Source organism: Lissotriton helveticus, chromosome 5_1, assembly GCF_964261635.1.
Source record: "Lissotriton helveticus chromosome 5_1, aLisHel1.1, whole genome shotgun sequence".
NCBI lineage: Eukaryota > Metazoa > Chordata > Amphibia > Caudata > Salamandridae > Lissotriton > Lissotriton helveticus.
This window is the reverse complement of record NC_136065.1, coordinates 1,896,133,105-1,896,160,290: the sequence shown is the minus strand read 5'-3', so window position 1 is coordinate 1,896,160,290 and position 27,186 is coordinate 1,896,133,105. Positions and strand designations below refer to the sequence as shown.

Sequence of the window (27,186 nt, the reverse complement as noted above, 5' to 3'; positions counted from 1 at the left end):
CTCATGATTGTGGGGTCAGCTGTCGGTTTTTTTAAGATAGGCACTACCTCGGCAGTCTTAAAGGTACTAGGGACTAGGCCGAGAGTGAGGGAGTTGTTCAGGAGTGTCAAGGGGGGGCAGGGCAGGCAGTAAAGACCTCGCATAGGATCTTGGGAGGACAACAGTCGGTAGGAGAGCCGGATGTTACTTTGCTAAGGAGTGCGGGGAAATCCGCCTCCGAGATGAGAGGAATTTGAGTGAGGGAGTGGGGGTTAAGGGGGTCAGCGTGAGGGTTAGCGGGGGACCCAGAGGAATCAGGTGAAGGCAGCACCAAGATGCTGTTTTTAATTTTTGCGATCTTCTCAACGAAGAAATGATTGAGAGAATCACAGAGCCCCTGGGAAGGGAGAGGTTTAATGGAGACCCTGTCCGGGTGAGATAGCTCCTCCACAATCGAAAAGATGTTTTTTGATTTGTTAGCGGACTCCACAATTTTGTTGGAAAAGTATGTGGTTTTAGCTAGCGCTATAGAGGGCTTATACCCTTTAAATAGGGTTAAGAACTCTAGCCTAGTTTCGGGGGCATAATTTTTGCGCCAGCGGCGCTCGGCCTGTCTAAGACCGAGTTTTAAAACTTTAAGGTCCTCGGTGAACCATTTGTGAGCGTCGTGAGGGCGTTTGATTTTAACCCGTTTGAGGGGGGCGACCACGTCACTGGCGGATTTAAGCCAGTGACTAAGATTTGAGGCTTGAGTGTCTATTGAGTCGGATTCAGGGGGAGGGAGGTACTGAGTAGGTCGATGAATTGGCTGATGTCGGCTTTATTCCAATTTCGGGCAGAGAAATTGGTTACCAGGGACCTGCTGGGGCAGGTAGGAACTTAGCGGGAAAAGGAGATAAAGGAGTGATCGGACCATACACACGGCAATATGAGGGGGGCCGAGATCTCAAGGTTGGAGGTCCAGACCGGGTCCAGTGTGTGGCCTTTTGAATGCATGGCAGTATTCACATGTTGGCAGCAGTTCAAGCTACGAAGTAGGTCGGAGAAGGCCGCCGAACAGGCGCTTTCCTTCTCATCCTGGGGCCAGTAGTTAAAGCCTCCGAGGACTAGAGTTTTAGAGTTGTTAATAACTATCTGAGATAAGAGATCTCCGAACATGGATGGGAAATCGGGCATGGACTGAGGAGGGCGGTAGACTAAAACACAAGTAAGGGGTGATACTGAGGATTCCAGTCTAAGTGCAAGGCAGTCGACCTGGGTAATAGAAGGTACGGTGAGGATGGAAAATCTAATAGGGAGCTTAATGATCGCTGCCACTCCCCCCCGGGTTTGCCGGAGGCCCTGTTGGCTTGGAGGATGTAGTAGCCAGGCGGGATGGCAGCCAGGATATCGGGGGAGGATCCGTCGTGCAGCCAGCTTTCAGTTAAAAACAGTATGTCGGGCCTGTCGGTATCTAACAGATGATAGATTTCCGATTGATGTTTAGCTAGTGAGCGGGTGTTAAGGCAGCTCACTTTGAGCTCGAAACTGGGGGGTAATGAGCGGGGGGGGGAGTGAGGGGCGGGTTGAAGAGGAGCAGAGGCCGTGCAGGTGTTAAGCTCGGGAAAGTTGTCTCGAGCGTGTTCCAGGCCTAGGTGCTCAAGCTGCGTGCGAGTAGTCGGGGCTAGGGGCCAGGGGGCATGAAGGCCAAATCACCTTTAGAGGGAGATGAGGATGTGAAAAAACAGTCTGGCAGACGACAGCAAGTTCACGTCCACAATGTATAACCGTGAAGGACAAAAAGTCTGGAACACAGCGTTAAGGATAATTCACCACAAGACGTCACCAGAGAGAGACGTAGTAACCCCAAGAGACCCATAGAATGTGGCAGGGACAATAGACTTGAACCGATGGGTCACCGGGATGGTAAAAGACCCCAAGGCGAAGGGGAGAGCGGGGTGGGGAAAACGCATGAAAGTTTTCACACTACACAATCCAGGCCGAGTGCTGGAAAGAACACATGACATGAGCATACAGTCCAATCCGAAGAATGAGCTGAGTAGCAATGAAAATAGATGAAGCATTCTGTGTCGGAATGGAAAGAAATGTCACCCTGCCGAAGGGAAAGCCACCTAGAGGGGGCGGGTATAGAAAGCCCATCCTAAAAAAGGTCCGCGCAGAACGCGGAGGACGGGCGGGCGTTGTCTCTGAATATATATGCACCCATGTGTGTGCTGCTATTTTTATTTTTATTTGAACTGCTTAGTCATAAGCCTAGCATCAAATTAGGAGCGACACTGTAAGATATCTAAGCATACCGGAAGGCACCTAAGCACATAGTGTGGACGTTGGGACCACACAAAGAAGGGTAAGACGTCCTGCAGGGCAACATGAGCAGCTCAGATGTGCATGACATGAAGAGGGCAATGGCCCAAAAGTGACCCCGGACACCGCATGAAGGAAAGAACCCACATGCAACCTCTGTGCAAGACAGAGCAGATCCAGAAGAGAAAGAAAGATATTAGATAAGGTAATAAGCAACATCCTCCCCTAGCCCGGGAGGAACCACGGTCCCCTGCAAGCTAGGTGGGAGAGAACCAGGCACGATAGTGGAAACAGTGAGGATCAATGTAAGTGCCCTGGACCACAAGAAGCAAGTATTCCATAGAAATACGCCCCATGAAAGATCACAGTAAGATCCAGGCAGAAGTGTAGAAACACCTGTGCGGGGCAGCAGGGAATGTGGAAAGAAATCTGTAGGAGAAGCGGCGAGAAAAAGAGGCCACATACAGCAGAGATATAAATGCTAATCTCGGACTTTGGAGGACGAGCCCAATAAGGACTACGTGCCCAAGTCCGTACTAATAGCACTAAGCATTGCTTTACAGCGGCGGAGAAGGTGTGAGCAGTAAAGCAAGGATAGAAGCACTACAGACAAGAGGGACCAAAGGCACCCTAAGTGTGATAGAGCGATGGTAACACTAGGATCGCAGGAGAAAAGACAGAGAGACACTCCCCGAAGGATGTCTGCAAGGAATACTCCATAGGAGCGTACCAAGGCAAAGGCTGTCACCTAGTACCAGCATATACCTCACATAGGGTAAGTGTGAACACCTGATAAGGGGATCCTCTTGGGCAAAACACACAGTCAGAGGACTGAAAAGAAGACCAAACCAGACATACGGCTGAACATTTAACAGCCACGGACATCAAACGTGAAACCTACTGTACCCGTGCGTTATAGAGGTGTAGCAAAATAAGGCAGAGATTTGTGCAAAAGTTATAGCAACCCGGACAACAGCTGGAAGACTGCTGAACCTGCATGGCAATCAAAAGTCCACACCATTAAACGGTAGATCTCTGAGGGCAGCCATGCATGGCGGCGCAAAGCCACAGACCGAGCAAGAGCTCGCCCCACAGAGTCAGTGGCATCAAGGTAAGAACGGAGTGAAAACTGCGCCATTTCCCTGCCATCAAGCAGAAGCTGAAGCAACTGAGATCGCAGCTCCTCTGGGGAGAAGGTTCTCGACCAAGTCCCAAAGGGTCAAGGATGCACGCACGAACACACATGCAGTATTTAAAGCGTGGCTACCAGCACTGGTAGAAGCAAAAAGCTGGTGAGTACACGCGTCCAAAGGCCGCCTGAACCACAAGTCCTTGAGCAGTTCGTGAGTGGACAGGCAGAGTGAAACACCCGGAGCAGGACGGTGCCGACGAGCAATAGCTCGATCAACAGGGTCACCAGAAAAGAGCCTTGTCCATGTACCACACAAAATGTCAAATAAAGAGCGGCCAAATGGCAGCAAAGGCTCCACAACTATGGGCTGAATATGGCGCAAATCCAGTAAAGGATCTGAAAGCAGAGGGACCCCATGAGGTTGAAAACCAAGAATAGCAGCCGCCCTGTGAATAGCACGTGCATTAGCACCACTAGCTTCAGTTGCCATCTGGTTAGGCGATAATAAACCATCGGTAGGAGACAGTTGGAGACTAAGCGGTCCACGCGACAACATAAGTGGAGAAGCTGGAGACTGACCCGAAGGCCAGGCAACACAAGGCACTTGCACCATGGGTCCCTGACCCAGGGAATCCATAGAAGCATCAACGTCTTGACAAGGAAGAGTCGTCATTGGAGTCGCGCTGCACGCCGAGGCACCACATACAGATGAGGTGCGGGTTAGTGCAAGACATCTCACGCGCACAGGCTTCACAAGACTTAAAACCCGAAGGCATTGCACACTGTTCTGGCAACACAGAAGGTGTTGAAAAGGCCTAAAAACCAGGCCAAGGAACTGCTGGTTTTGCAGTATACCGCGTTGGGACGCGGAAAAGGAGACAACTGACGTCAGCGCGCCGGGAGGGCATATATGGCCTGGCTGACGTCATGTCCGTGGACGACGTCAGGGCCGAGTCGTGTGTCGCCGTCAATCGGCGCGCAGGGGTGCTGCTGCGCAAGTTTTCCGGATCCAGTCTGACGCCTGGGGATATTTTAAGTTAAGGAATCTGCGGCTAGACGTCTCTATCAGAGGCAAAATCCCAAATCATGTAGAGTAGTACCGGGTGAGAACACCCCGAAAAACCGGCGCTCTTAGAGCACTGCTAGATTAGTAGCATCAGGGCAGATATTTGTGCAAGGTGAGTGAGCGCTAAGTTTATCTAACCACCCCTTTCTAGAATTGGAAAAGAACATCGCTTTAGCTGGATTCTATGCACAAGATTAGTGCAACGTGACAGGATAAAAGATCATTACATATATGGGTGGCCACAGTGGGTAGGGGTCCAGATTCAAACCCAATGTACCAGACGTGATATGAAATGTGTTTATTAGTAGCCTTTCTGCATTAAAGTTTTACTGTAAGAATTTTCTCTATATGGTCTTTATTATTTTTCTTCACTTTTGCTAATCTTATTTCCTTTGAAACAAACTCTTTATTGTGCTGATCAGAATATTTTGTTTTGAAATTTTACAATTGGACTTCCCCACTGTATTCTAATGCTTGATTTTCTGTCTCACTTTGTTGCGTACTTGAACTATTTCACTCAATTGCTCTACTTTTTATTTCTCCTTCTTTTAATTATATCAGACTTCTCAGGCTCACCATTCTCAACCATTCTTCTATAAATTAACTCTTCCGCTTTGGTAATGCTCTTTATGGTGGACATGCTATCTAACCACAGATTCCTCTCCTTTAGAATAGCCAAAGGCGCCAGACTAAATCTGGAAGCTTTAATAGCAGATATTAATGCAGAGGAATATCAAACTTGACAAAGACTTTTCCTGCTCCGCCTTACTTTTCTTTCTCCGCGAGAACACCACAAAAGCTGATCGTCTTTGGAGCCATCGATGTAAAAGCTCCAGGCTCTTTTAGAGTCCAGCCGATGAGGGGTGAGTTGGGGCAAAGAATATTGGGAGTGTGGTGGATTGCCAAACAGGAAAAGGAGTCACAACTTTTGGCATAAAGGTCCCCCTTGTCCTCCTCACCAGTTTGTTTGCAAAACAGAGGTGTAGGGCGGCTGCACCAAGAGAACCTGAAGCTCACACATGCGATGAGCTGCAGTATTCGCAAGGAGGAAAACACGTCTTTAGACTCAGAAAAAGCAGCCATCCATAGGCTTGAAGAGAGTACATGAGGAAAGCCAAGATCTAACTGAGATCCCACTGTGGTATCACCAAGGGTTTAGGAGGAAACAGGTTTCTCAAACCTTTTATAAACCTCATCACAACAGGTGATTTAAACAAGGACAGCTAGTCAGCAAACACAGAAATGCCAAAATCACTGATAAATAACCTTTAAGAGTCACAACTGAAGCCCTTACTGTGCCAAAGGCAAAACAAACAATAGAACATCAGGCTATTTGACTTGTAACGGTCTGTGTTGCGGACTCTACACAAGGCCACAAATTTGTCTCAGCGCCCGGCATAAATGCAGCCTGCTCAGCAAGGATAACAGTGATGACCTCAAGAGGCAGATTGAACATGGTCAACTTTCACCACTCAATCTCCATGCATGGAGATGCAGATTGTGTAGACCTGGGTGGAGAACCCTGCCCTGATGCTGCTAATGAAGATTCTTCCCCCGTGGAAACCTGATTGGGAACCCATAAGTCCTGGGTACTACACTCTTCTGGCCCAATCTAAAGCCACTAGGATGACTTAGGTGGGGCAGGTGTCCCTTGCACCATCCTGGCCACTTCTCCCAGAGAGAAAAGTATTGACACTGCACGTTCTTGGCAGTGGCAAAAAGAAATAGCCAGCACACTCACAACTGTTGAAAGATGCCATGTGCCAATGCGAGGTGTAATTGCCATTTGTGATCTGCAAGGCGCAACTGGCTGAGCTTGTCCTCGCTATTCATCCCTGATACCGCCAGGTGGCGCATGATCAGGGATATGCTCTGACACACATCAAAGGCAAATAGCCTCTTTGCACAGGAGCTCAGACACAAAACGTCCCTGCTGGTTGGGATACCACATGGCGGTGGTGGTGTTTGTGAGGAGCATGTTAAATGAATCTCTAGCCTATGCCACAGTGATAGCTACATTAAAACATGCAGTAGTAATTCCCCTATTAAATAAAACAGGGGTATGATCCAACCATACTAAAAGAATACAAGCCGAAAACCTTATGCAACCAAGATTTTAGTAGATCATGCTGCCCAAGGCATTTGCACTCTATGAATTTTCTCCACTCTCTTCAGGCAGGCTTCCGTCCAAGGCACTGGAGAAAAAGTAATTCTGTCTGTAAATGATGATCTAAGATGGTTCAGTCAGTCCGGACTGACTTTGGCTTTAGTCCAAGTAGATCTGTCAGCGGCATTCAACATGGTTGACCATAAGATATTACTTGACCGGGTGGAAGAGGCCAGCTTTCAAGGTTGTGGCCTGGGCTGGATCAAATCACTTTTGGCTAACCCCAACCAGGCAGGTAACATGGCAAATTTCACGGCCAAGGCCATAACCATAGAGTATGGCGTGCTCAAGGCTCATCCATGTCCCCTCATCGTCTTAATGTCTACATTCAGCCTTTCATTCAAGAAGTTGCCTCAACAGGATGCAGGCTTTATACTTACTCTGACGATTCCAAAGCATTAATTCAATTGGGTGTAGAGTCTGCTTTGCAACTTTAGTTCCAACATTTATTGTGATTAGTCAGAGATTGAATGAATTTAAATCAATTAAAGTTGAACACAGATAAAACGAAGATCATAGTCTTAAAAAATAAAGGGAATCTGTGGACCAAAGATTATTGCCCACAAGAATCAGGACAGATTCCAGAGCTAAAATCATCAGCTAAAAGCCTAGGAGAGATAACTGATAGCAATCTATCTACAAAATCTCAAGTTGCTGCAGTTGCTTATAAATGCATACGTCTATTGAAATTACTAAGGGAAAATACTGTCACTCCTTTCTCTTGAAGCAAGAAAGGCAATTGTGTTGGCAGTGAGTATATCTAGGTTGGATTACGCCAACTCGGTTTATATGGGTGATACCTAATAGAACAATTCAAAGACTTCAGGTCATTCAAAATTAGGCGGCTTGTCTAATTTACCGGTTTCCCAGAAAGACTTACTCATCCCCATTACTGAAGCATCTTCATTGGCTTCCCATAAAGTAGTGCATCCAATTAAAGACATGTATTACTACCTTTAATAGCTTGCACAGATTAGGCCCGGACTTCATTTCCAACACACTAGAAAAATATTTTCCAACAGGCATCTTAAGATCTTCTAGTTCCAACTTGCTCATCATCAAAAATATCAGAAGACTTGATCTGGAAGCTACATCTTCATGGATCATTTTATGTCTGAATTCTTTGCTGGAGTTATGCCATTAACCTAATTTCAGGTTCTTTCATAAAAAACAAAAAAAACTCTTGCCATTTAATCAGGCATATTAAATTTAACAAATCCCTTGTTCTGCTACTCTGTGCCTTTGCCATGTTTTTATTTAGCATTTATTTAGCTAGTTCCTGTCTAACATGATGTAAGGTCTGGACAGTACAGGTGCAACAAAAATGTAATGAAATACTCAAATAGAGGGCAACTGAGCAGCCTGTGACTGCCCAGTTCGAGGTTCATGTTAGACCTGGCATCTTTAACTTGTTTTTCCCCCTGTACTTTTTTGCTTCTGACCTCCTGTTTTTGAATGCGTGCTGCATTTAGTTTTGTTTATTGTAGAATTCTGGGCACTTTACAACTGCTCATTAGTGCTAAAGTGCAATTGCTCCCTGTGTATAATATGATTGGTTATCCATGATTGGCATGTTTAATTTACTGGTAAGACCCTAGTAAAGTGCACTGTGTGTGCCCAGGACCTGAAAGTTAAATGCTACTAGTGGGCCTGCAGCACTGCAGTCACCCACATGAGTAGCCCTGCAACCATGTCTCGGACTTACACTGCAGTGTCTGTAGGTTTACACTGCCATGTATGCCTGGCAAGTGGACCAACTTGCCAGGTCCCAAACCTTCCCTTTTACTACATATAAGGCACCCCTAAGGTAAGCCCAAGGTAGCCCCATGGGCAGCAGGGTGCAGTGTATGTGAAAGGCAGGGCATCTACCTGTGTATTTCATATGTCCTGATAGTGAAATACTGCCAATTTTGCTTTTAACTACTGCAAAGACTAGCTCTCGCATAAGTTATCTTTGGAGCTGCCTTGTGACATCTTACATATGTAACTTTCAATTGGGAAGAGATAGAGATTTGGAGGTTGGGCTCCCTGAGCTCACAATTTAAAAATACATCTTTCTGTGAAGTTTGTTTTCAAATTGTCTGTTTGAAAATGCCAATTTTAGATAGTGGGCATTTTCTTGCTTTACCATTGTCTCTGCTGGCCTGTGGAGTCCACGTCTAGTTTAGACTGACAGTTGGGCTGGTTGTGCATTCACTTTAGACAGTCACACAAAGGGAGTTCAAGTGTACCCTGCATATCCTGATGGCCCATCACCAGGCTGATGGGTCTTCCTGAGCTAGAGTGATGGGAGGAGTTGTCACTGAAACCTGAATAGGGCTGTAACTGTCCTCACACAATGCTATTTACATTCCCCAGTAGCTTTGGAGCCAGGTCAGGGCAAGGCAGGGCCTTGTGCACTACAAAGACAATCATTTGATGTTTGCCTACTTCAAAGGCAGAAGCTGGTATAAGTACTGGAGCTGTGACAACATAGTTTTAGAACACTTCTGGACCAAGAGGAGATTCAGCCAAGAAGAGCTGGAGAAGCTATAGGAGGGGAACTGCCACTCTGCTTGTTGCTGTGTTGTGCTGGCCTGCTGCTCCTGTCTTGAACAGTAAACGGACTGAAACTTTGCTATTGTATCCTGCTTACCAAGGTTCTCCAAGAGCTTGTATGTGCTTGCATCTTGTTAAGAAGTCTCAGGTCCATCAAAGACTTCACCTGCAGCCACTGAACTCCTGTGCTGGGAGTTCTGACCTGCCAATTCCAATTCCAGTTCTGGGCCCTTGGAAGTGGCTTTGCCACAAAAAAGAGAAGAATATCCACGCATCGCCCTCCAGTGCCTGTTTTTACTGATGCAGCACCACCATCCAGAAGCAAAATCCACGCATCGCAGCGATTTAAGAATCAACGCAGCACCTGCCGTGGGTCTGAAAAATCACTACAGCCCGAGTCATGAGCACCATGTTTCCGACACCCACTCCGATGCAGGCCCTGCTCTGTGGCTGAAGGAATGGACGCATCACCTGCTCGTCGATGGAAAATTGAGGCAGCGCTGCTGCACTGACCCAGCATGTCTTGATTTTTAAGGCATCGCACCTGTGTGCCAAGTTGTTCATCGATGTTGCCCAGCAGTAAGGAACCAAGGCCGTGTGTCCAATGAATCATCTACCCTCGCAGTAAGGAATCTACACATCACCTCCCCTGACAGCAAGAAATAGATGCATCACTTCCTCCACAAAGCAGCAAGGACTCAACGCCTCACCACCTCTGGCAGTATAAAAACGATGAGTTACCTTCCCTGAGAGTAAGGAATCGACACATAGCTTTGTTTTCCGGCACCTCATCTCCCCTGCGCCTGTTTTCGTTTTTAGGTCGAGCCTTCGCAGCGCATGCGCTGCAAAGGAAAACAACCTTTTCCTAGCACTTAGGCTTTTTAGCCAAGCACGTGCTGCGTTCCATTGCCTTCAATGGCAACGCGTGTACGTCAGGAGATCCACTCGCGGGAGCGCGCGGCCCATCTGGTCGCAATTATCGCTCCCTCGAGTGAATCCCCCCACCCCCCTGCTGCCACGCGAGCGTGTTTTTTCTTGTTTTTCCAAATGGGGCAGCTCCCTTATGTCTCTCACTTTGATGCGGCTGGCTGCTACTGCTCACATCGCCTCCCCCCCCCCTCCCAGCACTCCAACGGTAGCGGAGGAGGCAGACTGCCTCCATGCACAGTTAGTTGTGGCTCCGAGATGGCTCCTGGGGTGCACTTGTCTCCGCTGCAGTGCTGTTATCGCTCAGACTAGTTGCGCAGTGTCGGGAAGGCATTCCACTTAGCCTCTCACTGGGCCAGACGGCGGCAGGAGGGATAGTGTGTGGACACCTCAGCTGGACACAGCATGGACTTGTACCAGCCCGTCTTTACTTTGAGGGTCCTCGGCGCATTCGCTTGTTTATCTTTATTGAAGCTCCCCTTTATGTACAGAAGAATGTCCCCTCCCGCACAGTGGTGGCTGCAGGGAGGTCTGTTACACCCCACACTGCCGTCTACATTTTTTGCTTGAACATTTTACTTTAATGGTTGCCGGGAATAAATGCATGCTGTACACGCTGGTTCAGTAAAAATATGCTGTAAAAACAAATCTGAAAAAGAGTCACAAAGGAGATTTTGATAAATAGTACTGTTTTTGCTTTATATCGCTTACTTTTCATTTGTGGAATGTGCAATACTTTGGCAGGGTTTGAACAGAAAGTGCAGCGTTATTCATGCTTTGAAGGTACGTTTGACTGGAGATGTATTTACAGGAGGTGGCGGGCAATAAGAGCCGGAGCTTTTCCTTTGTGGATGGTTTCTCTGCCGGCGCCTTCCTTTGTGAATGATTGGTTTCTCTTTTATCTTCAGCGGGGATAAATGAAGGGTTCGGGAAACCGATCATAATTCCGTGCTCCTTTCTAGCAAAAAAATAATAATAATTCCTCCGCAGATGGCTCCCTCACAAAGAGCAGAGATGGAAAATCGTATTTAATGCAAAAACTGTGCTGATGAAAGGACTGTCGAAGAAGCTGTATATATAGCATTCTATCTGAATAAATTGTTATTTAACTGCGTGCCGAAAAAACGAGTTGAGAAACACATTGAAGTCAGCTGAGTGTCAGGCTGAGCTGGCCTTTGACTGGCTCCATTTTATGTGTGTTTTTGTGCGTGCATTTTCCTTGCATATAGTTGTCCCTAATAAACACCAATTACTCCAACGATGGCCCGTTCTCCAAAGAGAAACCCATGCTTCTTTTAAGAATGGCAGAGAGGAGGCATTAGCATAAGGAATAAAAAAACAAGCATTGGCATAGCCAATAGGTCTCGCCTTTGGCACCTTATAAGTGTTTAGAAGTGCAACAGTTGACGTTGCTCCACCATGGATATTTTGCAGGATAAACACTTATAAGTCCCCAAGGCAAGACCTATTGGCTATGCCAATGCTTTTTTGATTTTGACGCATCCAGGTACTTTGTGATCAAAGTGAAGCATCTATAGTTTTCCATGGACTGAACAATTGTAAACCTTTTAAAACTGATATCTTTACTTGTGTGTGTTGGATTTTTGTAGTTTTGGTCTTGTTTTAACCGGAAAAAGATTAATTATTTTTCTAAACTGGTGTGGTGGTCACTTGTAGTGTTTTCACTGTGTTACTGTGTGTGTTTTGTACAAATGCTTTACACATTGCCTCTGAGATAAGCCTGCCTGCTCGTGCCAAGCTACCAAGGGGGTGAGCAGGTGTTATCTTAGCTACTTGAACAGGGTGCAAGCCGCTGCCAACTAGAGATCCCCTTTTCTAAACAGCTAACACATGCATAACCTTTAGCAAGATTAGTGTTTTATTTAAAACTCAACTCATAAATGAGCTCACTTAGTCAACGTCTAATGGTGCCAGTTTTCAAATGTGATGGCACCTCTGCGTTCTATGTAATGATACAACTAGGTAGCATAAAAATGGATGGGAAGGATTACATAGCATATGTCAGAATCCGGCTGTGTACACTTGACATTGCTGCTTAACTGGAAAAGTAATAAAGATTCTTACCCATCATTCCAATGTGGTTTCAAGTGTTTTTTTAACACTTCCATAACTCCGTCAAACCATTGCCAGAAAGTGTAATTCCATCCAGGTAGATTTTCCTGTACAAAGAAAAAAGTAAGGTGGCCACATGACACATGTGCTTGAGAGGCAACGTGTTCCAAATAAGAAATTATAGGGGATTAGTTATTGTACTTTCCTCTTAGCATCATTTGGTTATTGTAATTTATTTTAATGCATCTTGATGGAAATACAGAGAGTGATCAAGAGTACCCTTCTCCCAAAAAATAGCATATGGAAGCTTTAGGTCATGCAGCTAAGATATCATATAGATCCATCATATCAGTAACCTAATTTATGATTTAATTTTGCCTGGTTCATAGTGGTTTCCCTGAATAAACAAGATTAGAAATCATTATTTTAGAGAAGAATATTAATGGCAAAATATAAGGAAGAGAAGACGCAAATTCTAACTGGCCTTCTGCATACATCGTATAGACATATAAATGTATTTTTCACAAACCAATGTGAAACTGAATAATTCCTGCTGCATGAAAAGGAGCACATTTATCTAGGAGAAGCCATCTGACCTACCCGGTTGAATTGTGACCAAGACACGGTCATGTTGCTGTAGTCGTCTTTATGACTGCTAGTGCTGTTGAATAGTTTCTGCGCCAGGAACACAAAGTTTTCATCTGACAATCCTCGATTACTCTGCACTTCGGCTTTAAATTTGATATTCAGAGCTTCACATAACTGTGGCCAAAGCACTTTATCTGGCACTACAAATGGTACACGACCCTGAAAAAGATAAGAGCATCACAATTGGCTTGTACATCTGTAATAAAGAGAGCTAACACTCAAGGCAAGGTCTCAAGAAGTAGGTATGTTACATATGGAGCCAATGTGTACAGGTATATATGTATGGGAGTCTTAGGTTAGTCCAAGAGTGAGGGCACATGTCCAGTTTTATTTGAGGCAACAGAGTTGCATGTCAGCTCAAGTTAAGAATGGTGTGGAAAATCTATTGGAGGACCTGCATCGGTAGCGAATATTTGATGCAGGTTGCAATAAAGGTTAACCAAGGCAGAGCTATTATGAAGCTAGGCTAAAGGGTGCTGCAAGTAAAGCTGTGCATGGATAGAGAACATGAATGCCAGTGATCATGAAGATCAGCTCTAGAACGGGTTGCTTCAACTGTTTTGTCCTGGTACTGAAAGTATGAATGAAAGACTGAAGCAATGATTGAAGGGCATGCTATTTACTTGTACTCCTAGTTCTGCATCATGGGAATCTTCATTGAAGTCAGTGTAAGTTGTTTCATGGACAGAAAGAAAGATTTTAGAGCAAGGTGAATGGCTCTCAAGTTCAATAGATTTATATGATAATTATGTTCCTTCTTCGTCCATCAACCTGGAATGGTAAGATGATCCAGGTGGGCTCCCAATCCGATGAGAGAAGCATCTGTGACACTTGTTTGTTTTGTTTTCTCTTTTTGAAAAGGAAATCCCTGCATTAGATTTTTATGAGAACCACCAGCTTAGAGATTGTGTTGCTCAGTTGATAGGGTCAGGTGATCTTTCCAGTTGCTGTTTTTCTGACTACATTCATCCTTGGAGATACTTACTCTCATGTGTAATCATGCCTGAATACATTGAAGATATAAGACACCATAGAACCAAGGAACAATCTTAACCTTCCAATTGATTTGAGTACCTTCATCAGCATATTGCTTTGTTTCAAATTTGTAACTCTCTCCTCCAAAGGATACAATTGACCTTTTACTGTATCCTGAATTGCACCTACATATGTGAGTCTTTCAAGTGGGGTAAGGCCTCACTTCTCATAATTTATTTGGAGACCTAGGTTGTTTGACAGTCTGCAAGTTTGTTTGTGATCGTGCATCACCTTTTTTTGGGTGCTTGCCTTCAAAAACCAATCCTGCAGATAAGGATAAATGTACATTCCCTGTTTTGTAAGGTGATCTGCTACTACCATTATGCATTTTAAAACTGTTTGTGGTGCCAATAGAGAGCTGTGTGAACTGGTAATGCTGGTGTTCGGTTATAAACCTCCGACATTTTCTGTGGTGTACATTTATCGGAATATACAGGTATGTGTCTTCAAGGTCTGTGAAACACATCAAATTGTTAAGTTTTTGATAAGGAATACTTTGATATAATGTCAACATGCTACATTTCTCCTGTTTAAGATGTAAATCTAGAATTGGCTGAATCCTGCTTTTGGATATTCCTTTTTTATTAAAAAATATCTTGAGCACACATCCTAAGCTTTTTGGTTTTGTGAAACCATTTATATGGACTTGTTTGAAAGCAGTACAGAAGTTTCTTTTCTTAGCATTTTGAATTGGTGCTTTGTTGTTGGTTTTGATGGTACAAATGGATGAATCATGTATTAATTAAAAAAGTATTCATGAGACTTAGCACCCACTTGTCCTTTGTGATGGTAGGCTTCTCTTCAAGGTAAGAACTGCTTTCCCTGGGCTTGACTTGAATGAACCATGTTTTCTTCTCATCTAAGCCAACTGTATGCACAGTTCCTGTCTCATTCTTTTTTTTGAGTATTTCATCGTCTGCATTTTGACCAAATAACGATGAACCTGTTAATGGTAGATTGGCTATTTTCAAATGAGCATCTGGTTTCAATGACGACAAGCAAAGGGATAATCTTCTGAAATCCACACCATGGCAAAAAGAGGTGAAGGGCAATAATGCTCAGTCTACTGGTGCACTTATGATCTGGTTAGAAATCCGCGAACTGTTGTTTAACTGTTTAACTATTCCAAGTAATCGTGTTGGCGATGTTTCGGCAGACCATCAACAAAATACTTCATACAGTCCATAATTTCTCTTTGATATTAACCCAAAAGAGCAGTTGCATTCACATTTTAAAGATGGACTGGAGAGGTACCACACGCCCTTTGGCCTGTGAAGTTCCAATTCTTGCTTTCCTTTTCTGGAGGCTCAGTGGTTTCCGGAGTTAACGCATGTTGTCTTCTGACTGAAGTAACAACGACGGGGTCTGGCTTAGGGCTATTTTTGTAGAAAGTCCAGATCTTGCTCTGCTGCTTAATCATTGTAGGTGTTAGCAATTTTTTCTGAGCTATATCCAAACCTCCTGGCACCACAGGCAGCAAGGGCTGTGGAACTACTCTTAACTGAAGTATTTTGAGGATAACAGACGTCTGGCTTTTAAGTCTTTTAAGGAAAGTTTAATTGTATTGGAGCCCTTGCTCCAACCTTCTGAAAGGTCTAAATATCATCCACAGGGGAAGTTGGAAACCATCCTCGGAGAGCAATTTATTCTGAAATCCTGTGTCTTCTCTTACTAGGTCAAAACCTGGTGGAAAAATGATCCTCCCCAAGGTATTCCCGGCTCCAAAAAGGAAGACACAATTTTATACAACATTTTAATAACTTATTAAATGTGTTCTACTCACAGATTCAGAAAATGCGTTGTCCCATAATACGGTAGCTGTGGCATTGTTATCCTGGCTTCCGTGAACGATTACTACAACTGGTAGTGACAACGTCTGATGAAGGGGGAAAAAACAAAGACAAAACCATGTATTTTTAGACCAGGTTTGTTCAAAAACAAAACGTATTAACTCGTCCTATCAATTACACCATATTACTGGTTTTCAGCAAGATAGAACATCCAAAATGAAAATCCAAGAAAAATGCAGGATATATCTTTTGCAATATGGCTCTTGCTCTAAATTGGTGTTTAACATTGTTGCCAAAAAGTTAAATAAACTTTTAGTCTAGGTCCACAGAATACATGTTTTACTTCTCAGACAATTTGGATCCTTCTCTTATTTTCCACAAACAACCACAGTGGGAAAGATCCCATAATAAAGAGCTCTTGAAGTATAATAATCTGCCTCTGAACATCCAACTTACCAAATACATTAGAAAACCAAAGGTGAGCTTGTTGTTGTAGTTAGTTGAAAATGTCAGTTAAAACGTTTTAGCTCAAAAAGCCACTGAAATGTCACCAGTTTACTGAGCTAACTTGAACTAGTGCCCCCCACCATGCCCAGTGTTGTCATCAATGATGTCATTTGAGCCGTTAACAGTAATCTTATAAATTATGCTATTGAACATCATGAGTGATACAATCTGTTATCAGTGGTGGGGAGAGTGGCACTGTTAAAAATGGTGGCCCTACCTCGCCTACTCTACTATATCCGTACGCTGCCGCTGTGGATAACCCCAAAATTCTTCCGCGAACTGCGTACGCTCACAATAGATTTCATATGGGGACATGGGAGGAGGCGAGTGGCGCTGGATATGCTGCTGAGACCGAAATTGGACGGGGGTTGGCTGTCCCTAACTTCGAACTTTACTACTTAGCAGCGCAGCTGCAGGTTCTCACGCAGAATATTGCGAATGAGTTCAGGGGCCCGGAACAGACCCGCGGGGTAGGAATCCAGAGGCATGTACTTTCTTATATTGTCATGCAACAAAAACTAGAGTTAAAGGAGTTAACATCAGAGGAAAGAACTCTAAGATTGTGCTGGAATAGAAGCCAGCGTAAGGCAGGTGTGGTTCACCCATACGCGCCCAAAATCCCTCTGGGCATGCTGACGGCCCTGCCACATGGGGGGGATTGGTCACGGCTACTGGAATGGGAAGACATGGGGCTCCAAGTACTAGGGGACCTATACGCTGAGGGTGAATTGTTGCCCTTCCGAGCAGTGCAAGAACCGTTTGGTCTTCATGATGGGAGTTTCCTATTATACATGGCTGTCACAACGGCGATAAAGAAGCATTGGAAATCAGGGCAAATGAAACCTAAGACCACGATGGCCTGCCAAAACGTGGTGATGGCGGCGGCCACCTTTAAGGCGGTCACTTGTTTACAATCTCGAATGTTGCAGGTAGGACTGGAACCACTTACTGCACTGAAGCAGAAGTGGGAGGTGAGTATGGGGAAGCCCATACCGGACGTGACATGGGGCCAGATCCTGAAGAGGACGTGGAAAGGGAGCAGGAATGCTCGCTTCCAGCAAGTGCACTTTTTTGTGCTACATAGGGCCTACCTTACCCCAGGGAGAATCAAGAAGTATTTCCAGGTCCAAGATGCAGCTTGCCCTCGATGCCTGATGCCTGCAGTAAAGTTTTTGTAAATAATTTTGTCCACCCTAAGCGTGGAAGGGTATACTCAGATGTGAGTCCCTTGCTCATTGCACCATCAGGATTCAAGCAAGCCGGGCCGAAGACGCCTGAAATGGCAGAAACCGGTCCCCGGAAGCTTGTTTCCTTCCCAGTGTAAGAATTGGCTTTTGTAGTCTGGTCTGCCCTGTTCCCATGATGCACTGGGCCAGGGACAGACTAATTTGCATACAGCCAGGTTCTGAAACTGGGATGGTGCAATGAGCTAAAAAACGGTGTTGGATCTAGCCCTGATCTCTTGACTGGGTGAGAGTACTCTGCTTAATTCAGAGACTCTGTCCATCACCACCCCTTTTTGTAAATAATGCAGTAAAGTTAGAGCACATGTTGGGGACTGCCCTAAGCTAGGACACTATTGGGCGGAGGTGGGGGAGCTACTGAGCGAGGCTACAGAAAGGCAGGTAGAATATGATATGGCGACCTGCCTGCTGCTTTGGTTTACTCATACAAAAAAAACTAAGATCTCCAGTAAATTTATTGACTTGGGCCTTATGCTAGCCCAGAGGGAAATAACCTGGCACTGGTAGTCGAAGGAGGGCCCCTCGAGTAAGAGATGGGCGAATGAGATGTGCAAATGGGCCTGTAGCGAAGGCACTATTAGACGTAGGCAGGCAATCCGCACGGCTAATGAAAAGAGCTTAGAAATGGCAAGACTCAACACAGACGTTCAAAAATAGCTTAGAGACTGAAGTGGGCTAATCTTGAAGGGTTGTGAAAGGAAGTTCCTTGAGATGCACAATACAACGCATAAGGTCACGATGGTCTCTTCCTTTTGCTAGGTATTATGTACAAGTTAGGCCCACACCAGTTGAGGTTGGATGGGGGAGGTGGGATGAGAGGGCAAGGAATCCCATGTTGTTGTACAGGGGTGCTGACGTAGGAAGATGGCATGAGCTGATGCTCTGCGTAGTGTGTTTGATACCTTTACGATGGACTGAGCGCGCATGGGGTATACCCCCAAGTGCGAATGCGGGAAGGACAGAGAGGTTAATGGTGGGACCGTAGGACCATAATAGTGGCATACGTTAGGACCTCCTATTTTAGCTTAGACATGGATTGTTGTACAGGATGGGATTGGGGAATGGGGTTCCAGGGTTAAAAGCAGATACTAGATCTTTTGACCGAGTGACGGTCCTGGCTTCCCTAAGCTACTATCAGGTTTGAGCGCAATCTAAATGACGCCGCTCGGCCTCCGGGATGTGGGCATACTGGCTGTGTAAGGGGCTGATGGACAGATTGAGCAAGGAGTTTGGGAGGGGCGGCCACATAGGTATGTACAACTGTCTGTTTTCTAAATCTGCAATAAAAATTATTTAAAAATAAATAAATAAATGAGTGATACAATCTGTGAGGCCATAAGCATAGCATGGATGAGGCACAAGTTCCAGTTAGCTTAGCAAACTATAACTAGCAGATTTATGTGTTTTATTTAAATGTAAAATGTTATTTTAACTAACATTTCCACCTTACTATAATGTCACTTTAACCTTTGGTTTTTTCCAATGAATTTCTGAGGTTTTAATGAAAAGCAAGATGTTACCACACCTAACTACGTTGTCACTTAAACCCCCCCCCCCCCAACCTCAGCAAAGCCGAAGGCCAGGCCCTGAACTAACCCCTGCTGAGGTAGGCCAATCGGCACACAGATACCCACCTTGCATTATATACTGTGATTCATTTCTTTGGTCCCTCTGCTCAGGACTCCCGTGGGAACGAGGCAGCCTCCAACAAACAAAGCTGAAGGCCAAGCCCTGAACTAACCACAGCTGTGGGAGGCCAATCACCCCACAGATACCCACCTCACATTATATACTGTAAGTCATTTATCTGGTCCCTCTACTCAGGACTCCCTTGGTTCGCTGCAACCTCCAACAATTTTTTTTCTCTTAATTTTGGAGCTAGGGAGTGAGGATTCCCCTAACCTAACCCCTTATATAGTATTTTTAAGATATATTTAATACACTTTTGTTCATGTTACTGCCAGCTGCACCTAAAAATCTCAAAAACGACTCAACGAATTTACAACAAATCATAATCAGCACAGTTTCTGGGTACATATCTAGATTTTTTTCAATAATTGGTGTCATTCTGAACAGCCATTTCCATTTGTAGCGTTATCTATAATTCCCTATGGAAATTGCACAGGGAAATTTTGTTTTGGGACCCTCCCTTTTTCTTGGGGTCGGCTTGACGATTACCACAATTTTCTTTTGGAAAGTTTTATCAACTGGTGGCAAAGCTATTAGCAAGACAAACAAGCATTTACAATGCAACGGTTTCGCCTTTGGAAAAGTTTGAGCTATTGGCATTGTAAATGACAAAATTTGTATTTATGTGTTGGTTTTGAAAACAGATAAATAAATGGCATTGTCATTTACATTGCCAATAGCTCTAACTTTTCCAAAGGCGAAACCGTTGCATTGTAAATGCTTGTTATGTTTAGAGTTCTTGCTACAGAGCTGAAAATGAAACGGAGACGGAGACAGAAATAACTATTCTTCAACATCCTGAAATCCTGCCCATTCCCATCTTTCTTTAGGAAGTACTCTGCAGAACCAAAGGCTACAAAGATGCTGGAATCTTCAATCTGAGATGATCTAATTAATACTGCATGCAAGGTGCGTGGTGAAAACAGATTTGCATCCTTTATAGCATACTGAAACTATTACTTAAAATAACAAGCATTTGCATAGCCAATATGTCTTGCCTTTGGGACAAAGTAAAACCAGAAAGCCTGCATCCATCGCAGCTTCTGGGTTAACTAAATTGCGTGATCTTGGGCAAATATGTTATTTTACTGATCTTCCTTTTTCTTCACTCTTACAAATGAAAGCACCTTCTTATTTACATGGGTTTACAACACCACCTGTACGAAAACATATTGTGTTGGAACTAATAAAGAATAATGTTGCTCTATCTTTAAGATCGCATCAGGCACATACACCTGTCACACATAAACACACATAAAAACTCACAGACACACACACAAACACACTGTCTGATTGAAGCACCGTGCAAGAATCGTCCCAGCATCAAACAAATAACTGCAACTGAAGCAGAAGAGCACAGCTGATACAAGCCTTCACCGAGTCATTCGCACAATTGAATCGCATTAAAGACATCTGAGGGTTAAGTAAATGGCCAGCAATCACCGATGTGTCGGTTTGGTTCAGAATCCAACTTGTAAACAAGTGCGCCTCATATACAACCTACCACGTATAATGCTCATCACTTACCATCATTAAGTTATTTTTTAATTACAAGTATGTTTTGCATGGAGAACATACAATGCAAACTTTACATAATGCACTGAGGCAATCCCATTTATTTTTGCCAGGCAAGAGACGCGGGTCAGATGAAGACACTCGGGTAATTTGGGCAGGATCACATAACGCAGAGCAGAAGCAACCAATTTGCAAACTCGGATCTCTGGTTCCGAAGAGTGCAGTTTAGTTACTAGATCACTTCTTCTCATAATCATACGAAACCGGCGGACACGCTGTATTTTTGTAGACACGAAACGTGAGGGTTGTTGCGTAAAAGAGGACGCAGTTAAAGCTTCTCCATGCACCCGACACGCTGCGGGCCGCCTTCTACCAGCGACACACCTTCCCACTGAGTGACTGACTATAACCATGCAAAGCATGTACACATAGTCCGTGCACACTAAAAGTAAAAAAATATTCAGAGTACATAATATAGGAGCACGTGACAGCCCAAACTGGGATCCAGACAGGGAAAAGGAGGTGTGAGGTGGCGCTCTCAGGAGCAGCAGTAGGTTAGGCAGCGCAGATGTGGAGGGAGACTGGCAGCAGCGGATCCTGAAGCAGAGCAAAATGAAGTGAACTTACCGGGCCCTAGAGAGGAGTGTGCGACATCTCTCACCTCCGCTATGGTTCAGAGCAGGCAGCTTCAACATCTGAGGCGGGAGTCGGGAGGGGAGTGTGTTGCCCAGATTTATACAGCAACACTGTAATATCAGAATCCACATTGCAGGTGCATGCACCGTTGTCTTGTCACAAAGCAAAATGAAATGGTATGAAAATACTATTCAGCATTAAGTCAGAGACAGGTGTAGCCAGGACTTCCTTCATCTTCTGAGGTATTACAGTTTGTTGCACTTTAGGTACCCAGGCCCTAGTCAGAGCCCAAATTTGCAGAATTTGGTTTTAATTCACGTCGGGCTGACAGTCTGAAGTCGCGATGTTTGCCAAGTCATTTTTTCCAAACGGCTCGTAAGTGCTCTGCTCGGGGTTGATTGGGTGGTAGAAGCGGTATTAAAACCTACCAGTTGCACAGCAGGAGCTTCAGTGCTTGTCCTTTTGGCCCTGCTTCGTGATATCGATGAAATGATGCAGCTTCTTGTCACCTGCGACTTTCTGCTCACTCAGCAGCCTGCTCGCGGTTCTTGGGCCATGGTCACAGAGGGAAACTTCAGCCTCCACATGTGGGGGAAGAAGAGTGCTCAATGATGTTAGCGCAACGCAAGCATGCACCCGCCTGCTACTGGATTCTGGACTTCGAGCCGGCACCAGATAAGATTCAGGGGCAGAGACAGAGGCGCGCGAGAAAAAGAGCAGATATCAGCTGCTGCCGCTGAATATTGGAAGCTGCGCCACACACACCGAAAGCTGCACCCTGGGGCCACGTTGAATAGACGCCTGCGGCGCTATGCAAGGCAGACGCTGCGGTTCCCCTTCAGAGGAACGGGGATGATTTGAGAGCATTGCGGGGGGGCCCTAATACAAAATAGGAGGCCAGGGACTACACATGACGCGTGCCATGGGCTGAGATGCGAGAGGACATACACTAAGGTGCATGGCCCAATATCATTGAAGCACCGGTTCAGAGGCACAGACAATGCGGTGCTGGGAGAGAGACCCGCTGCGTGCATAAAACTGACCCCAACTTAACTGCGGTGCGCTGAAGGGAGACATGACCCGGTGCCGTGGATGAGGTGATTAATTATAGAAGGGCACTAGCAACAACCCGGCGAGACAGAAGGACACACGGAAGGTATTGCAAGCTGCGCCACACACGCCGAAAGCTGCACCCTGGAGCCATACCAAACAAACGCCTGCGGCGCTTCACAAGGCGGACGCTGTGATTCCCCCGTGGAGGTACAGGGATGATTTGAGAGCATTGCCGGGGGCCCCTAATGCAAAAAAAAAAAAACCAAGAAACAACAGCACAAACAGGGGGGCAGAGGCTTACCGCATGGCCTCGGCAGACGCTGCTCGGAAAGCACAGCGTCCTGTAGGGATTCGGGGGCGTGCTCTCCCCTCACCATTGGCTGGAAGGTAAAATTCCAGCCAATGGGAAGAGGAGAGGGCGTGACTTAAAAAAGACACGGAAACGCCCCCGAATCGCGTCAAGGCGGGCCCTGAACTCAGTGACGCTCCTCTCCTCCAATGGCTGGCCAGCATTTACGAGGCCAGCCATTGGCGAAGAGGGGCGTGTTCAGGCCCCCATACTACTAACAAAAGATTTCGGCTCCGCCCACCTACTGCTTACGCAGTGGGACGGTAGCCGAAACCTAAAAACGCTCTTCCTATGGAAATTGTGACCTACTTATAACTACACAGTGGCTACCACCACGGCCTTGATCACATGACGTGCCAGGAAAAAACACCACCCATAAATACTATGAGGCATTTTAAACCCCTCCCATTTTTAGCATGGAAAGAGTAAACAGACTGAAGTCATTTCAAAAGTGCGTAGTGCAATCATACGCATTCAAGTCATTAATTCTTATCAAAAACTATAGTTCAACAATTAAAATTGTACATTGTTAAACATATTTTAAACATTTTTACAAATATTTTAAAAAAAAGCGAATTATAATATTGTTTCATTATAACCGAAAAAAATCCGGGGCGAGTGCCAAAATCCTATTTCATTGAAAGGACCAACCAGAGTGTGTTGCATAACTTACACAACAATAAAATGCTCATAGTAAATATACCCAATGTGCAAATAGTGAAATGTAGCTGAATTAACAGCCATACATTAATAAAATAGTTTAAAAACAAATGTGCGGATGCAAATATCATCAATATATATATATTTTTTATCCCCACACAAACAGCTCTTTTCTTGGCGCTCGGCTCTCTTAGATGGTGCGAACAGTGGAGACGGTGGAGCCAGCCATTGTTACATTGTATCCAGTATTTCTTTCTCAGAAATGTTCCACATGCACTCACTGGTAAATATTTGTTGCAATCTCAGTTATTACTCAGGCAACAGCATTTTTAGACAAATCCAAGTAACCCTACGCATTACAGTCTGTCCACAGACCTTGCTCACGAGTGGCAAAACGTTTCTAAACATTACTTCTATTTGAATATATCACATGATGTTACATCACATCCTTGTTTGGTATCGCTTTGCATTCTGGTATTTGTAGTGCAGTGATTGTTGTGCAATTATATAAACAGTGGCAATAGTGCATATACAAATTTATACCATGGTTGTGCAGTGTAATTTTTTAGTTCACCTTTCAAAGTACGATAAATAGATAAAAAAGGGATTCTATCCATTCGGTATCCCCCCCGCACTCCTCTTACTCTCCAAGGCCCTTTTTAATGGAGGCAGCAACACAGTGAAGGCGCACCAAAGGGAAGCCCGTCTGCACCCATCTATGTTTGGACTGCGACAGCACCAGGAAGCCTGGTCCACTGCTGACAAAATACAACTCACCACCACCAGGTGGTGGTGGTGGTGGTGGTGGTGGTGGTGGTACCAATATTTCCACCACCACCACCACTTTTATGTAACACATGCACTTCAAGCTGCAGACAGTAAAACCACTATCAAAGGGACCCTCACCTACTTGCCCCCGGGTCCTCAAACCCACTTCAGCAACCTCCTCACCAAACTCACTCAATCCCTCACTATGGGCACTAAAGACTTCATACCCCTAGGCAATCTCTACTTATCTCAATGACCCCATGGAGTAACTGCATGGACATGCTCTAAAGTTTACAGAACATTGGCCTCACCTAGCTCGTACAAGGCCCTACCCACATCACAGGACGAGGCATGGGCCCCATCTTCTCCTCCAATCACATAGGACAACTCCATTTTCCACTTCCACATAACGGGCCGCCAACTACCTCTAGGGAGTCTAGGAACATTCCAAGCCACTGCTGGTAGAAAGTTATAGAAACTGAATGGCTCAACACCATCAACTAAATCACTCAGACCCCACCAACAACATCATCAACACAAACAACTTCAACAACTTGATCCCCACCTCCACCAATACCCTTGCACCCCTGAAAAACATCAACCCAAAAGATTCCACAAACAAGCTAGCTGGTACAACGCTGGCCTCAGAGAATCCAAGAGTGTTTGCAAACAACTCGAAAGGAAATGGATGGAGTATCACCAGATGAACCACCGCAAGAAACAACTACAAGGCCGCAATTTGAAACTATCACCATCATGTGAAAGAGACCAAGAAAAAATGCCATGACCCTGAAAATAAACCCTAGCTCCAACAACTGCAAGGAACTTTTTGACATTGTCAAGGAATTTGCCAACCCAACAACCCGCAACCAACACCATCACCCCACCACAAGAACTCTACTACAAACTCTCTGAATTCTTCCATGGAAATAATCACCAAGATCTACATCAACTTTGAAACCCAGCCACCTCCCATCGACCTTCCCAGTCTTCTAATCTCATCAACAAAAGAGTACAGATTGACAGCATGGAACTCTCTATCCATCGAGCACACTGCAGCAATAATGAAGACAGTCCACTCAGGGGCGTCCACAGGACCCTGCCACCACCATATCTATCACTTAGGCAGAGCCACGATCTGCGCTGCACTCACTTCCATCATCAACATCTATCTCAAGACTGCTACCTTTGTAGTGTAGTTCCTATATTCCCAATAGGCTCTGCGCATTGGAATAACATAAACGATAGTTTAGACATAGGACTTAGGTCGACTAGGTCTCTATTGAATATGTTAGACTTAATTATGAATGCCAGCTAGCTCAGAGGTCACTAGAAACTTTCTCGAATTCACAAGGGATTAGTTTCTGACAACCGCATAAACATGACAACTTTGCTCCCCAAGAATAAGGAGTTTATCTCCAGAGTCGCGGAAACAATAGATAGCTATTTTACTCAGTCAATCGTGCATGCTTAGTTTCACCAGAAGTGCAGAGAAACAGAGAGATGGGCGTTTTCAATAAAAGAGGTTATTTATTGAACAGTCTTCTTTCTCATGCAAGAGAAGTGAATTGCTACAATCGCAATACTTGTCATAAAGTAAAGTGCGTACAGTAAAAGGAGTACTGTAAAATAGTACTGTAAAAGCATGGTATGGTTTCTTAGCCATGCGGTGTTTAAAATAGATAAAATACATACAATGATAAAATAATGACTAAACGTACTCAACTGGTGCTTCTAAGATACGCCTACCCCGGTGTACCTAACCTAAGCCTAGTACATGGGAAGGAGTAAGTGAGATGTCGTTTCAGTTAAGATAGTTTCTGCCAAGAATCTGAATTAAGAATTCTCTAAGGGTCTAATCAGCTCAGTACCTTGGTTATAGAATGAAGGAGGTCTTGTATCTCTCTCTCAGGACTCGATCTCCCAGCAACCCGCAAGGGTAACAGGGAAACACTGGAGCTGGATTTCTCGGCAGGAGAAAAGACAGCGTCTCTCTCAGTGCGTCAATGGGAGGGTCGGCTTCCTTCGGCACTCGCTGCAGCAGGGCGTCGGGCAAGTAGATAGCCGATCTGCTCCAAACCACTGTTTCTTGCTAGGGCAGATGCTGGTATATTTATACCTGGAAGGTGCAGAGTTTGACGTAAGGTTGGACATAAGACGTCACTAAGAACTCGCAGTTCTTTCAGGACTCCAGGAGTTCTAGGACAAATCAATACAGAAGCAGGGGGAATTCCCGGGCTGCTGGAGGCTTGGTTTGTTTAAGAACGCGTTGTGCTTTCTAGGAGTCTATGGGAGTAGCCTTGTCGTATTTGGACTGCATTGGCTATGACTTAATATGGGTATGACTCTTATGCCTTTATAATGATGATTTGATATAACCACATAAGGGCAAAATTCGGGAATATTTAAATAGGGTCCTAGATTCGTCTACAACACCTTCACAGATTGCTGAAAACACGCTGAAGTCAACATCCTCCTCAAAAAATTCTTAGTGGGCCCAGAAGTACTCAGCAACTACCAACCCCCATTTCGCGGCTTCCCTTCCCAGCCCAAGTCATAGAGGAGACCATCAACAGACAACTCTCTGACCACCCAGTATACCACAAACTCCTGGACGACTTGCAATCATGATTAAGAAAGAGCCACAGCACCGAAACAGCCCTCATCGACATACCCACCATACTCTACCATGGACAGATCATCGTCCTGACCCTCCTCAACTTCTCTGCTGCCTTTAACACTGTCTCTCACCACACACTCATCGCCAGACTACACACAGCGAGAGGAGTTGGCCTAACAGCTAGGGCGGTCGACCTCGAATCTGGGGAACCGGGTTCGAGTCTCGGGAATGACACTGAACATCCTGTGATTCTGGGCAAATCACTTAATCTCCCCGTGCCTAACAAAAATGAATGTGTCCTCATATAATGCAACTGGTGCTATGTAAAGCACTCTGATACCCGATACCAGGTCAAGTTTGCGCTATATAAAGCTCCGTAAAAAAACAAAAAAATAAATACTATTACCAACTATCAAATGTATAGCCTCCTTCCTACCTTGAAGAACTTAACGAGTCAGGCTCACGCTGTTCACATAACAACAAAAG

At 45.0% G+C, this 27,186-nt stretch overlaps 1 protein-coding gene across 8 annotated transcripts in view; it reads right to left on the bottom strand.

Moving 5' to 3' along the window:
- The window catches only part of LOC144755958 (signal transducer and activator of transcription 5B), a 1,707,375-nt gene that overhangs the window by 199,711 nt on the left and 1,480,478 nt on the right, over positions 1–27,186 (bottom strand). For all 8 annotated transcript variants that reach the window (XM_078645393.1, XM_078645400.1, XM_078645396.1 and 5 more), the window contains 3 exons: positions 15,653–15,745; positions 12,787–12,993; positions 12,199–12,293 (listed from right to left, as the gene is read on the bottom strand). In XM_078645393.1, the coding sequence (XP_078501519.1) occupies positions 12,199–12,293; positions 12,787–12,993; positions 15,653–15,745 (395 nt within the window). The remainder of the gene's footprint in view (positions 1–12,198; positions 12,294–12,786; positions 12,994–15,652; positions 15,746–27,186) is intronic.